Source organism: Brachyhypopomus gauderio, unplaced genomic scaffold, assembly GCF_052324685.1.
Source record: "Brachyhypopomus gauderio isolate BG-103 unplaced genomic scaffold, BGAUD_0.2 sc90, whole genome shotgun sequence".
In the NCBI taxonomy this organism is placed as follows: Eukaryota; Metazoa; Chordata; class Actinopteri; order Gymnotiformes; family Hypopomidae; genus Brachyhypopomus; species Brachyhypopomus gauderio.
The window spans coordinates 584,996-601,149 of NW_027506911.1; the positions used below are offsets into that span (position 1 = coordinate 584,996).

General features: G+C 46.0%; 1 protein-coding gene across 9 annotated transcripts in view; it reads left to right on the forward strand.

Annotated features, from left to right (window-relative positions):
- LOC143493626 (dorsal-ventral patterning tolloid-like protein 1) overlaps positions 1-6,324 on the forward strand; it is a 61,623-nt gene extending 55,299 nt beyond the window's left edge. For all 9 annotated transcript variants that reach the window (XM_076992156.1, XM_076992153.1, XM_076992161.1 and 6 more), the window contains exons 20-23: positions 2,221-2,348; positions 3,396-3,609; positions 5,021-5,271; positions 5,605-6,324. In XM_076992156.1, coding sequence (XP_076848271.1) covers positions 2,221-2,348; positions 3,396-3,609; positions 5,021-5,271; positions 5,605-5,739 — 728 coding nt within the window. In that variant the 3' untranslated portion in view covers positions 5,740-6,324. The remainder of the gene's footprint in view (positions 1-2,220; positions 2,349-3,395; positions 3,610-5,020; positions 5,272-5,604) is intronic.
- Positions 6,325-16,154: the final 9,830 nt, after the last annotated feature.

Here is a 16,154-nt window from a genome sequence, read left to right on the forward strand (position 1 = left end):
ATAGATAGAGATAGATAGATAGATAGATAGATAGATAGATAGATAGATAGATAGATAGAGAGGTAGTATAAGAAATGTACAAAGAGCAAGATTCAAGCCTGCTGTTTAGATCACAAACAAGCAGAAACACAAATGCTTCTATCAAATGTTTCTAACACAAATATAGATAGATAGATAGATAGATAGATAGATAGATAGATAGATAGATAGATAGATAGATAGATATAGTATAAGAAATGTACAAAGAGCAAGATTCAAGCCTGCTGTTTAGATCACAAACAAGCAAAAACACAAATATCTCTATCAAATGCTTCTAACACAAAGATAGATAGATAGATAGATAGATAGATAGATAGATAGATAGATAGATAGATAGATAGATAGATAGAGAGGTAGTATAAGAAATGTACAAAGAGCAAGATTCAAGCCTGCTGTTTAGATCACAAACAAGCAGAAACACAAATGCTTCTATCAAATGCTTCTAACACAAATATAGATAGATAGATAGATAGATAGATAGTATAAGAAATGTACAATGAGCAAGATTCAAGTGCTTTGATGCTCCTACATGAGAAAGTAAGGTGTACTTGATGTTTTAGAAAGCAAATTAGCAACGGCATCATAATGCTAATTTCCGCTAGCAAGTCTATGGGATTTCCCATATAACATTAGCATCAAGCTAATCGTGCCATATAATTTCTTTGCTAATTACACGGAAACAGAAAGTGTTCGATTACTACAAATATTATATAGTGGGCTACATGGACTAGGAGGACTAGTGTTAAGAAGAGTTTGCATAAAGTTCATTCTGAATTGTGACTAACACTAGCTAACTGGAGAAAAATATAGCTACATTAGCTAACCTAGCTAGCATAACAGATAGATAAAAAAGTCTAGCTTATGTAACCAGCTATGTAGTCTATCTAGTTAATGTTAGCTAGCTTTCTCCCAATTGAGGAAACTTAGCATAAAGTTCACTCTGAATTGTGACTAACTGGAGAAAAACAGTAAAACATTCAAGGCCTACATTCAGCCTACATATCCTGCAAATGCATTAGCCTAATTTAATGGATGAACACTGGTAATAGCAATTTGTCATACAAATATGCTTACCTGTTGTACCTTTGCTCCTCTGAGTTCTTAGCTCCTCAGCTGGCATCTCTTGCAAATAATATTCTTTCTTGTTCGTCAGGTAGATTGCTGTTTTTAACACTGTAAATGTCCGCTTGTGGCTGAAATCATTCCTCATGAGGACCACACAAGGAATGGCGGTACATAACCATATTTGGAAAAAGTGGGCGGTACACTACCATATTTGGAACATGTGTGTGTGTGGAGCAGGAAGTGCAGTACCAGGCAGAAACTAAAGGGGGCGAAACTGAGCACTCCACACACACACACACTGACTGGTTAACATGTGGTATGGGCTTTTTCTAAAAAACCCATAGGCATATTCAGAATAGTACCTGTATTCATTTAAAAGGGTTTCCCTTATGGGGACCTGATTTTTGGTCCCCATACTGCAAGAGGTCCCCATGACGTGACTGTGTAAACAGATTGTTGTCCCCACAACGTGATGAATACCAACACACACACACACACACACACACACACACACACACACACACACACACACACACACACACACACACACAGATGTGTGATCTGACAATTGACAAATATCTTTTTAAAATGAAGGGTGGAGTGACCTTTGAGTGTGCGTCCTCAGTCATGGTTTCAGAGTGGTGCAGTGGAGACGTTTTTGTCTTTCTGCCCCCCTCCCGTCCCACAGGGCGAGACACTCAGGTTTCTCGCGTGGTTCCCCATCAGAGCCGCAGACGAGCACAGACTCTCGCCACGGGGCCCGTGTCTCATTGAAGGCAGCTCACAAATATCGTCCCCTTTATTAAAAGTGCATCTCGGGTGACGGCTGTGGGCCGAGGTGGAGGCGAAGGGTCTTGGGAGTGCAGCCAAACCACGCCCCCAAACCACACCCCCAAACCACACCCCCAAAGCCATGGCTCACGGTGGCTTCCAGCGCCCAGCTAAGGTTTCCCCTGTCACCCCGCAAATGAACTAACCCGCTAAAGTCAGCGCCAGCCACCCAATCAGCAGGCTCCCTTTGTTTGTGGGTGGACGATTAATTCCACTGATGTGTCCCAAATCCTTCCCTTCCCTCCCTCCCTCGTTCCCTACTCCCTTCACTCGACCCCTTCACAGCGGAGTGCGAGCACAAGATCCACAGCCCCGCCGGCACCATCAGCAGCCCCAACTGGCCCGACAAGTACCCGAGCAGGAAGGAGTGTACGTGGGACATCAGCGCCACCCCCGGCCACCGCGTCAAACTCGTGAGCACCCGCACCAGACTCCGCCTTCTAGGGCCACGCCCACCCTGAGCACCCGGCCACGCCCCCTGGACAACACCTGCTCTGTTCTCATGAAGGATCAGTGGAACGGCATGACGCCGGCTGTCAGTTTAGAAACTCCCATTTCAGACAAACACTCTTACACAGGCACATATGCACACAAACACACATACACACATATTAGATAGTTCCCACACATACATAGTTTCCACACACGCGTTAATACCATGACTCTGTTAACCGAGTAAATTAGACCCGTGTCCACGTACAGCGAGCAGCTGTTTGTGCCACACGCCCCCACTTCCTGAAACACCCTCTCGCCTTTTTAAATCACATCGAGCAGGCATGTGAGAGCAGGCATGTTAACGGACAGCTCTTGGGTCCATCAGCGGGGCCACACGGGAGAGGGGCACTTAAATCAATGCCTGCTGAGAAATCAGGCTCGATGTTTCCAACCTTTAAAGGAGGATTCAGATTTATAGACTCGCGCATGCTAGTAAAAGCACCTGTAAAGAGTCGAGCTCTAGCGGATGGAGCAGATGGGGCATAAATTTTACTGTCCTGCTCCACAAGAATGAACTTACAGTCTTTATCAAGCCTGGGAAGCTTCACACCTGTGGAGAAGTTCAGTTCCGCCCCACACCGTGCCTAGATAGATAGATAGATAGATAGATAGATAGATAGATAGATAGATAGATAGATAGATAGATAGATAGATAGATAGATAGATAGATAGATTTGGTGACATTTGTGAGTGTTTGGTAACGCAAGTGTATAGTTCAGGCAGTGCTCAGAGATGAGGAGAGGGGAAAGGAGAGAGAGAGAGAGAGAGAGAGAGAGAGAGAGAGGGAGAGGGAGGGGGACAGAGAGGGAGAGGGAGAGAGAGAGAGAGAGATCATCACAGTTCCTTTATGTAGTTTCTTTAACACTCACAGAGAAAGAAACTTGTTCAAATGCCTTTTCTTTCTTTCTTTTCCTCCCTTCATTGTCTCCCTCTCCCTCTCTCTCTCTCTCTCTCTGCTCAAGCAGGTGTTCAGCGAGTTGGAGATCGAGCAGCACCAGGAATGTGCGTACGACCACCTGGAGGCGTTCGACGGCCCCTCGGACCGCGCGCCCATCCTCAGCCGTCTGTGTGGCAGCCGCGTGCCCGAGCCGCTGGTCTCCACGGGCGACAGCATGCACCTGCGCTTCACCTCCGACGCCTCCGTGCAGCGCAAGGGCTTCCAGGCCACGCACACCACAGGTCAGCCGGGGAGATCCAGACATAGACCAGAACAGACCGGAACAGACCAGTTTAGTGACAGACTACAGCAGTGTTAAATAGTTAGGTGTCTTATTACAGTATTTTCAACACCTCTTGTTAGAGAGCCTGAAAAGTGTTACTCCCCTTACAGCCATATAAGCCAAACTGTATATACAGTGGCCTCTAGTGGCTGATTTGTGCATTACCGTACATTCAGGTCTGCTTTGGAACTAACCTGGCATGATCATAAACCAACGTTCAATAAATTAGTGTGTTGTGCTTGAATAATATTGAAGAAAAGCTGCCAGGTATGTGTTGACCAAATAAATAGTAAATGAAATAATGGACAACCAAGTAGGGATGTCCCGATCCAGCTTTTTAAACTTCCGAACTGATACCGATATTCATTTGCACTTCCGATCCGATACCGATATCAGCCGATACCGGCCTATTCGAGCATGTATTAAAATTATTTAGCCAACTTACTTTGTTGTCAAACTCATTTTGAAAAACGTTTTACTGTTGATAACAAGTAGCCAGCTGAATTAGGTGTGTTTGAATAATACACAATGGTTGGTAAGGAGAAACTGACCTGTTTATTTAGCAATTAATAAACTCAAAATAGACTAAATAATAAATAACAAACAGAAATGGCATCAGCAGTGCAAATAATATTGTAAATGACTTGTTATTCCCTGGGTTTTGGCACTGTTCAATGGCAGTTGTCATGGTTCTCAAACTTTTCTGCCAGTGTTAGTTGTGTAGGACCTTTTTTTATTCGGTGTAGGATCTTTTTGTATTCGGTTTTCTTTAGAAACTCTTCATGTTGTTTATGGTGGTATTTCGCTAAATGCTTGATTAGATTGGTTGTATTAAAAGTTCTTACAGCTTTACCACCACGCTTGACTTTACTGTGGCATATGTTGCACTCTACCTCTTCGTCTTTGTCATCCTTTAAGGTAAAATAATCCCACACAACTGACATTTTTACCGATAACATCAAATTTACATGGCCGTCTTAATGGTTAGGAGATGCAACTGAGCTAAATTGGAGAGATGCTATGCTCGTGTGCTGAAGGTGGGCTGGAAAATGCGGACCGGATTTTACTCTCACTGGCGAAAACACAGCAAAATCTGGAATGGATTATCTAAATGAGTGCGCTGGAAACCCGGATCGCACTTTCATTAAAAAAAACTGGACATGGAGTCCGGTTTGGCATTTTCTAGTGCCTGCCGATCCGATACCGATACGCATTTTTGCAAATATTGGATCGGGATAAGCCTACAACCAAGCAGTAAAAGAATCACTGATATGGTTTTAGTAAATAACCAGTAGTTACATGATTCATTGCTAACAATGCACAACTGTGTGTGTGTGTATGTGTGTGTGTGTGTGTGTGTGTGTGTGTAGAGTGTGGAGGCAGGCTGAAAGCAGAGGCCAAGCAGAAGAACCTGTACTCCCACGCTCAGTTTGGAGACACCAACTACCCGGGCCACACGGAGTGTGAGTGGCTGCTGGTGGCGGATGCCAGCTACAGCATCGAGCTCACCTTCACCACCTTCGAGGTGGAGGAGGAGGCCGACTGTGGCTACGACTTCATCGAACTCTACGACGGCCACGACACCCAGGCGCCCAGACTTGGGCGCTTCTGTGGCTCTGGGGTAAACACTGAGGCCCTGTGTGTGTGTGTGTGTGTGTGTGTGTGTGTGTGTGTGTGTGTGTGTGTGTGTGTGTGTGTGTGTGTGTGTGTGTGTGTGTGTGTGTGTGTATGGGCATTTATGTGTGCTAGTTTGAACTATGGGACCATGCGGGACTGTAACATTTGTAAATTGGATGCTTATATAATATAATATATTATTATAATTATTAATATAATATATATATATATATAATATATATATATATATATATATATATATAATTTATTATATATATATTATAAAAATCTCTTTTCTCCTCTCTCTCTCTCTCTCTCTCTCTCTCTCTCTCTCCAGCCCCGGGAGGAGCTGTACTCAGCGGGTGACGCTGTCTTGATCCGCTTCCATAGTGATGACACCATCAGTAAGAAAGGCTTCCATATTCGCTACACCAGCACCAAGTTCCAGGAGACGCTGCACGTGCGTAAGTAGCGTTCCCGGGACTCGCTGCATCCCAACCGCCCGCTCGACGGAACGCCGGAGCCAAGCCACGTCCACGCGAGAAGCCCCGCCTCCTACACCCCCCAGAGACTCCGCCCCCGCACTGGACTCGCCTCCTTCCACTCACACGTGGCTGGCCATGATGAGAGCGCCACCCACCGGACTCCAACCTCCAATCACGTGTCCCACATCACCCGCCTCCGTAGCACAGCTTAGACACCCACAACGTCCTCACATGGAGAGAGTCCTCACAACGCTGCGTGGAGAAGGGCTGCCGGTCCTGAAATGAGCAGCACGTTTCCCCGCCTGTGACAGCAGGCACACGTTTCCCCGCCCGCGTTTACGCGCATGACTCGGCGAACTCCACCGACGGAAGAGGCTGGTTCCAAAAAACAGCTGCTTTAGCCGCACCATACCTCAACTAAACTGTGTGTGCCTGCATGTGTGTTGTATGCGTGCGTGTGTGTGTGTTATATACGTACGTGCGTGTGAGTGTGTTATATACGTGCGTGTGCTGCATGCGTGCTGGTGTGCACATTTTCATTTAAGTATATGTCTGGGTGTTTGTGTGTGGGGGGGGGGGGGGGGGGGGGGTTTCCTATAAAACATGAAATCAAAAAAAAAAAAAAAACATTTTCGTGTTGCTGATGTGACATGTTTACATGTGTGTTTACATGCGTGTTTACATGTGTGCATTCCTCTCCGTGTGATGACGGAAAACGAGGACCCTTATACCCATACGAAATCTACAGTGTCCTTTCCCTTTCGATGGGAAGACTTTAACCGCAAGTGTGGTTCGTCTGTGTGTTTTGGAACAAGCATGAACATGGGTTTGTACTCCCGATCAGAACAGAGATGGACTCACGTCTTAACATATTCTACTTAACAAAGACCACGAGTAAAGAAACCACTGAAACACACTCTCATTGTTTTGTTCATGTGGGTGGGTGACATTAGTTTGGCTCAACATACTTAGCAAATGCTTTAAAACAAGACAAAAGAGGCGGTAAACAGGAAGAGAAGTTGTGTGTAAAGTATATGTAACAGAGGCCACAGCCCCTCACTACAACCCCCATAATTCTGTGCGCTTAATATGCACTTAACCCAAAAGAAGAGGATGTGTATCTGCTTATTCATTCATGCTCTCCAGCCAAGGGCCGTTCTGCAGACTTTGTTCCATGTTTTACAGACGACACAAGCTGACCTGTGTTTCAGCGAACTGCATTTGAGTGTTATCAAAAAAAAAAGAGCAATTGTGATGAAGCCCCGCCCACTCAGAGGAAAGTGGGCTGGCTCTCCAAGGGGTGGGGGAGGAGCGTTTGCTCCGACCAGCCCTGACGCTCCCCGGCAAGGCAGTCGCTGCAGGAGGGAAACCTTAACGGTGCTACTCGGAACTACAGTTCCCATGAGGCAGTGCTGCTCGACAGCGCGTGGAAACGGACGCCCAATGGAGTTGCGAGCGTGTGAGAGAGTGTAGGAACAACCATTGCCTTACAACCAAACGGATATTCTTGCACATGAGGAGGCTTATGTAAATAATGTTGGTTGTTGTTCGTTTTCTCCTTGAATTATTAATGTATTTTATTTTATATTGAGTTTCATGAATTTGAACATTCAGTGTAAGCAAAAACAAACAAACAAAAAATAACGCTGACCTGAAGTTGTCCCGCTTTCTCCAAGTTTACACACACACACACAAACATCAGTGATTGTATATTTCATACTCAATATTTTCATAGTTACAGTTTGCAGCAGAACACTGTGAGTCTGATGTCTGATGCTGAGCAGTTCTGTGTGTGTGTGTGGGGGGGGGGGGGGGGGGGGGGGGGACTCATCACTCTGTAACTGTTTCTGGTGTGGGTTTTTCTTTATGTGCCAACTTGTCTCTCCGTATTCAGTCATGAAATACTAAATATTTTCTCCACTGTCTATATTTGCCTGATATAAAATAGTTTTCACTATATTGGTGATTAAGCTAATGTCAGGTCAAATATGTATTTCTCTTTATTGCCAGTATTCCCAGTTTTTCTAATTCCAGCTCTACACCTTTGCTGCTTTCCGCCACACGTTGAATAATACGCAACGTAATACTGGGCAAACTTTTATGAATGTGTACATAGTGCATCAAACTAGTGCACTAATTGAACATGGAAAATTCAACTGAGAGGAGTATTAGCAGCCACAGCTGATTAATCCTCAATTGTTCTTTACTACGAGAACAAAAAACGTTTTACTTTAAACGTTACTAAACAGCTGAATAAATTACCAAATGTGTCCAGAAGCTGGGATTCACTACAGCTGTACTCACGTATAACTTTGGTTCTTGAAGAGCATTGGCGTGTGATTGCAGCCTCGTCTGAATGCAGTTCCTCAAAGATGAAAACGCCAGTGCCTCCAAAAATACAAAAAACTACTGGCCATTGCTGCTAAACGTATATTGGACAGATCAAACGGATACATGGTTCTGATGTACAAAGGAAATATAAATGTCCCAGTGATGAAAGTAACATGAGCAAACTGTGAAAACTGAGTGGCCACTCCCACATCCACCATTCAGGTTTTTTCAAACGGCAGGATCAGTACTGGGGTTCAGGTTTAGATGAAGGACGGCCAGCCATGGTAAGATGTCAGATAGTTATGGAGATATCTAAGCCAAGAGGTTAGTAAACTGACCTGTAAATACTGGGTTCCTGTGTGTACTGTTACAGAGCACAAATACACACTTACACATAGTACAAAGACATCTTGATTCTCAAACAATACATATTTCAACAACCAGCTAATTGGTGACTACATTTGCTTGTAATCGATCTGATGACTTAGACATTTAGATTTATTTTAATTGCTAGAAACATGTTTGTTACTCAAGCATCAGTAGTTCTGAGTTCAATGTTTCATGACTACAAGAGTGTTTGTTTATACCTTGTACCTGTTTGTGGTGCTTCTGTATTGCTTTATAATGGAGAGCAGTGTAGAGGCATAATTGAATACAACGTATAGTTTATATCTGGTCCCTGTCCATGGTGCTGAAGTGATTGGGTCTGTGTTGCTTTTTAATGGAGGGAGGTGTTGTGTTGTTGGAGGAGGTGTTGTTGTGGCATTTTTAAATTCGCACACAAGTAGTTTCTCAAATAAATAAATAAACCTCCAAATAAGCAGATTATTAAACTCACCAGAAGTGGTAAACAGAAGTTTTATAAGGGAAAGTTGAAGTTGCATGACAAAAAGAAATAGCATTTACTGAAGCCAGGTGTGTTTAATTCCATTATAGCGTGCTAAAATTAAATTGCGTTTGAGGAAACTAGATGTTTCAGTCCTCTGGAATTTGAAGTTTACAGTGTGACAAAATAAAACACCCACTGAAGGCAGGTGTGCCTGTTCTGTGTTTGGCGTAAAAAGGGTTGCAGAATAATAAAACTTAACAGGAGTTAAAACACAGAAGATTATAGCCTGTTCACTGAGACAATGTTTGAATCAAACCTGTACAGATCAAAGTATAGTTATAGATGCTGCTGTCACATGTTGTACGCTCTACATATGGTAACAGTTATCATGCAAGCCAATATGTACTCTGACATACTCTGCACTGAAGCAAGATGATGCAACCCATGTTGGACTTATAACCAGGTACTCATGCCTGATGTACACAGAACATATAGTTACCATAAATTAGCATATTCTAATATATTCTCTATTGCTAGTTGCCTCTACTATGTGAAAGCAAACAGAACTGTCCTGTACCTGTAGTGTAAGGATCTACCATCATCTACCAACACGTGTATCCCAGGCTTCCGCAGTGCAGGAGCATCTGCTAAATGTTGTAAATGTAAATTTAAATGTAAATTAGGTATGATGTAAATGTAACGCAAATGTAAGACTAAGACACGTTCAGGGTTGTGCCATGTGCTTTCAGAAGTTTGCAAGCCTTTGTGGATCTTTGTTTAATGGTGTTTGTTTACTGTCTGACCAGTTTCCAAACGTACCGTTAGTGGGTGCAGATTATGGATACTCTTTAATACTCTTTAATACTCTTTAATACCCTTTAATATAAACTTCTGTGTGTCTCTTATCAAGTAAGTGGCTACAAGCAAAAGCAGGTTGAGTCCAGAGAGACCAGTGTTGTGTTCTGTAAAGGAGGCCAATACCCATGATCCTCTCCTCATGATCCAAGACAGACAAGAGCAATGATGCAGACGCCAACCGTGAGGACTAGGAGACACTATTCTTATTTAATCAATGTTTTGGAACTCATCGTGAATCTTGAGAGATTAGTTATAACTTGACCAAAGAGGTGTTACAACACTCAAGGTGTCCATGTTACCAACACACCTCGTATGTTACACATGCACCTCGTATTTTACATACATACTTCAACATGGACGTGTGTTGCACACACACACCGAGACACCTGGCTCACTATGACCTCTCTGGTGCTGGTGCACGTGATGGACCCCTGGGCTGGTGCACGTGATGGACCCATGGGCTGGTGCACGTGATGGACCCTTGGTCTGGTGCACGTGATGGACCCATGGGCTGGTGCACGTGATGGACCCATGGGCTGGTGCACGTGATGGACCCTTGGGCTGACCTCGGCCCAAAATATACAGTGGGGAAAATAAGTATTTAGTCAGTCACCAATTGTGCAAGTTCTCCCACTTAAAAAGATGAGAGAGGCCTGTAATTGACATCATAGGTAGACCTCAATTATGAGAGACAAAATTGAGAAAATCATTTTGTCTGACTTTTAAAGAATTTATTTGCAAATAAACAGACAGTGATGCATCCTCAGCTCCAAGGTAAAACCAGGAAACTTTAAAAGGTCAACATAATATCGGATGTTGTTTAGTAGAGTATTCATTTAGTCTGTTTTACAGGAATAACTAATGCAGGTCATGATCATGAACATTAATTTCATTTTAGTAGATCACGGGCATCAAAACTCCTCAATGGGCTCGTGTGGCTCTAGGTTTCCTTACAAAACAAGAACACACCTTATTCCACTGGTAAAAGTCAGTATCAATCTTTAAACCACTGTTCACTTGAACTCCTATTTTGCTGAAAAGAAAACCTACAGCCATACAAGCCCTCTGTGGACAGGTTTGACACCTGTGTGAAAGATGCATTGTCAGTTGTTCTTTTCACTCAAGGAAAGTGAACATTTTCCACAGAGAGAAGCAAATCTGTGAGGCTGCCGATGCAAGCAGGGCTGCATGAAATTCTGAAAATGCATTGCTACTGGACTTCATCACAAACATCCATGGTGCAGATGAACATTTGATGGTATGTTTTAGGCCGGGATCACGAGCCTCCGAGAGCCGTCACCCCCAACGGTGGGAACCGCCGCGAACAGCTCTAGCACACCCTCCCTGGGAAGACGGGAGAAAACATTAAACAATGGCACGCTGACAAACACACACACTGGAACATGAAACACCAATGGCACAAAGGGGAACAGTGGGTTAGGGAGACACAAGGGGACAGACAGAAACACCGGAACACAAACATTCAGTCCCGAAGCCAGGTTTCCCGCCTGAGGCAACGCCAGTAGTGGCACGAAGGCTCCGGGGGCTGGAGACGCTGCAGCAGGCGGTGCTCCTCCCGCCTGTTGCGCCCGCTCACCGCCAGGTGCCGCACGGCCGGCGGACGCGCTGGGTGGAGCGCGACTGGTCGACCGCTTGGGGGCAGTCCCTCTGGCGGGCGCTCGAGGTGCAGCGTGACTGTCCGACCGCTTGGGGGCAGTCCCTCTGGCGGGCGCTCGAGGTGCAGCGTGACTGTCCGACCGCTTGGGGGCAGTCCCTCTGTCGGGCGCTCGAGGTGCAGCGTGACTGTCCGACCGCTTGGGGGCCGTGTTTCGGGCGAACGCGCGAGGTGCAGCGCGACTGTCTGACCGCTTGGGACCCATGCTTCGGGCAGACGCGCGAGGTGCAGCGCGGCTTGCGGCCCGTTTGGATGCAGCGAGACCGGCGGGGCTCGCGGCGACCCACCCCCTGGGTCCGCGGCCCCCTCCGTTGCCAGGCCAGCCCCCTCTGGAGCCGGTATCGGGGGTGGTGTCCATCTCCGGCTCCTCCTCCTCGGCCACGCTCCAGTCCATGGACCAAGCGGGGGTCTCGCATCGGGAGTGTTCCATGGGCTCCTCCTCGCAGGAATCCCCACTCTCCGATGCGATCGAACTGTCCGGTCCGCCCCCGCCACCCTTGTATACTGTCGGGAGCGAACACACTGACGGAGGGCTCTCCCCCTCGCTCTCCTCGCCGTAGTCGGAGGGAAGGGGACTGACGTCATCCCCCCCGTAGCGAACGGTGCTCTCCGAGCAAACCGACGGGGAGTACCCCTCTGCCTCTGAGTCCACCTCTGTCGCCTCGCACTCAGATGGCGGAGCACTGACGTCTTCCTCCCCGTAGCAGACCGTGCTCCGTGAGCACACTGACGGGGAATACTCCTCCTCCTCGGAGTCCGTCCCCTCCGTCTCGCCCTCCGACGGTGGGAGACTGCCTTCCTCACCTCCGTAATCCACCGTGCTCTTTGAGCACATTGAGGGGGGATAGGACTCTTCCTCCTCTTCCTCGGGAGGGGTGAGGGAAAAGGCGCCCATGCCCACCCAAAACGGCTCATCGGTCTCTTCTTCCTTGGGGAAGACCGGGAGCAGTGCGCTATCCTCTCCCTGCTCTGCGCTCTCGGGCACCGGCACGGGAGAAGACGCGTGCGGGGGTTTGTTCCTGCCGCCTCTCACCGCCCGGTGCGGGGGCTCTAGGGACGCGGCGAGGTCCTGGTCCTTCCACATGCGGACCGCGGATTGGCGTAGGTTTTCTGCCATCTCCGCGTCCTCCGTTTCCCGAGCCGCGCAGAGCATGTACGCGCACACGGGGTTCCTCATCATCTCCTGCTCGGAGACGGGGGCTTCGTGGCGACGGACTGGGGAAGAGCCGTGGTGGTGACGGCTCTTCCTCTTCCCCTTGGGCGCCCGGTTGGCGTATCCAGGCATCCCTCTTTATCTTTCGGCTCGTCTTTCTGTGACGTGCGGAGGAACGGACACGACACGTAGCAGATAGGGTGCAAACACGAACTTTACTGCACATAGAACACGTAGCTTCAATGCGGTGGCGGTTCATGAGCTTCAAACGCTCATGCTTATAATAGGGTAACATGCATACAAACCATAAATTGTGCTGCAGGACAGTTTAAAGAATGTAACGCTATCTATTTTATTCATGTTTGTCAGCGATGTCTCACAATCTTACCCAGATGTCTAATCTTATGATTCCAAAGCAGCAGCAGCCTCTATATTATAAAGTTAATGTTAATGCAAATGCATTTATAGCCACCCTTTATCTATATTTTAATCTCAATTTTATATTTCCATAGTATGTGTAATATATATATCATGGTTTGGTGGTAGGGGGTAGGGAACTGGTCTTGTGACTGGAGGGTCGTGGGTTCGATTCCCAGGCCTGAGGTCATTACTGAGGTGCCCTTGAGCAAGGCCCCTAACGCCAACTGCACCCCGGATGCTGGGCTAGGGCTGCCCACCGCTCTGGGCACGTGTGCACCACAGCCCCCTAGTAATCACTAGTGTATATGTGTGTGTTCTAACTGCACAGATGGGTAAAAAGCAGAGGACAAATTTTGATTGCGGTGAAAGAAAACTGACAAGCATGGCACATTTATTTCACATTTACATGTGTCAGTTTGAACAGGTAAGTTGGAACATTCACAGGGTTTTATGGGAAGAAACTCTATCTCACACACACACACCCCAGTACATAACCCCTCACATTTGCTAATGGAAGATAATAGTGTGCCTACCTTCACCTTGTAATGAAAAGTAAAATAAAGGAAAAAGGTCAAAGTAAAAAATGCGGTGATTGAAGGTGATTGAATGAATGACTGAATCTAAATACATTATGAACATGGTGTTTAAAGCTTATATCATAGTCAAATGTGACACTAAGGTTTTTGATATGGTGTCAGGTTTTAACTGCAACATTGTGCTCGCATTGTGTGTGTGTGAGTGGGTACACGCACCCTCTGGTGGCCCACTGTGACAGAGCCCCCCCCCCAAGGCTGATGTATCCTTGGTCTTCCAGGACCCCGAGACGCAGGTCAGTCGGGATGAGCCCGGTGGAAGGAGGCGATAAGGGAGGGGTCCAGCACCTGGGAGACCAGAACCCAACTACGCTCCTCAGGCCCGTAGCCTACCCAGTCCACCAGATACTGGAGCCCCTTACCCCTGCGTCTGGAGTCCATCAGTTGGTACGCTGGACCGTCCAGAAGATGCAGAGGCGAGGGCAGCCTAGCAGTCTCGCTGTCGCTCAGCAGCCCCTCGCGGAAGGGTTTGAGGGCCGATACATGGAAGGCCCAGGATACGCAGCGATCTTCTGGCAGACTGATCTTGTATGCCACTGGGTTAACACGTTTAGTAATGACATAAGGGCCTGCGTATCGATCTCCCAGCTTACCTCGAGGTCCCAGACGCCCATCGCCCGTGGAGACCCAGACCCTACCACAGCCTAAAATTATTTGCAAAATCGCTGTAGGCTACAACAAAAAGAAACTATGTCTGATTTGTTTCCTGTACACAACCTTTTAGAATGATTTTTAAAAAGTTGGAATATTAATGAACGAACAAAAGACAAGGCAAAAAAAATCTAGTTTATTTATCTCTGATCTACATCTATGATTCGAAGAGTTACTAGTTGCCAACCACTGGTGATTGATCGCGATATAATACTTAATTTGTGTATTATTAAGTTCAAACCAAGATCAAATCTCACTCCAAGTGATCTTGAAAACTTGGCAACCCTGTGGCTCTTCTAATGTTTTTATTCAGATACTTGTGTAAGAGCGGCATATACTTCTGTTTAAAAAGCTTCTCCGTGCAGTTTCCGCCTTCTTTTGGCAGATCTGTTAAAATGATTGGCTGCATTAAAAAATGATTGACAGCTAACTCTGGCTGATAATTGGCTTAATAAAAATTGATTGACAATGAAAGTCTAGTATCTGATTGGCTGCAGTCGAAAATGATTGACACATGTTCCGCCCTTTAATCACGCCCACCAAGGCTCCGGCCTACAGCATTACATATATGCCCTGTCCAGCTGTACCGTGTTAGCTAATCTTAGTTTTCAGTGAGTATGTGTGTGTATATATACAGCCTATGTCAAGACTTACGTTCGGGCATCATTACCGCTACTTTAGCTCCTGGTTATTCTTTGTTTTGTTAGTTTTGATTACCTTCGAGTTAACATACGGTTTATGTCTCTCTCCCTTTTCAGATTCGTGGTGTTTTGGGTTTTCGGTATGTTTGGTCTCTGTGTTGTGTAACGTGGTTTATGTTACAGGTTTGTCTTGAGTGCGTGTATCTTGTTCATGTACGGTCCCTTGTGCTTTTAGTACGTTCTCTTAGTTCTGTTTTGTATTTAGTTTTCATGTTTGTGTATGGTTGTTTCTTGCTTCACGTCTGCCTGTTCATGTCAGTGTATACAACTGTTAGTTGTACTCTTGTGTTTAATCCAGTCTAGTGCCTTTGTCGTTTCTGCTGTCTTAGAGTTTAAGTGTGTGTTCTCTGTTCATCATGCCTCGTCGTTCGCGTTCCACTTGCGCGCGATATAGACACATAATAAACTCAACTATGATTGTACACTCTGCTTCGCATGTGTGTCCGCCCCTTGACTACGCAATAGCCGAACCGTTACAAATGGCTTATTTTTCCTTACATTACTTATATACTTTTAAGTAGTTTTGAAAGCAGTACTTTTACACTTGAGTAAAGAGCTTGAGTTGATACTTCAACTTCTACATAAGTACTTTTAAACCCTAGTATCTATACTTCTACCTGAGTAATGAATGTGAATACTTCTGACACCTTTGCATATACAAAAAAAGCCACACAAAGGGGAAAAAACAGTCTTGTTACGTGTAATGTAAACGGTCACCAGCAGTTGGCCACATGTTCACATCATTCACATCACATCTGCCTTGCACTGGGATAGAAATGCTTGGTATGCCTTATTCACCCCTGGCAGTCTACAGCTGAAATGTCTCTGCAGCCGGGATCCATTGCATCCAGGAGGGACATTTGGTCATGGGGCCGATGATCATACACCTTCCACCTCCAGACTGAAAAACGTTCCTCAGTGGGGTTGAGGAAAGGCGAGATAGGTGGGAGGAAAAGGGACATCACTCTTGGATGGTCTATAAACCAGTTTGTGATGACATGAGAATGACAGAATGCTACATTGTCCCATCACAAATGTCCTTGTGTTTCCTCCCACCTGTTCCCTTTCTGCTTCTGGAACCAGTTGTTGGTAGAGTTCATTCAAAAATGAAAGAAGGAGGTCACTGTTATAGGGACCAATCTGGCATTTGTGAAGGACCAAACCAGCACTTGAGATTGCAGGACAAATTGT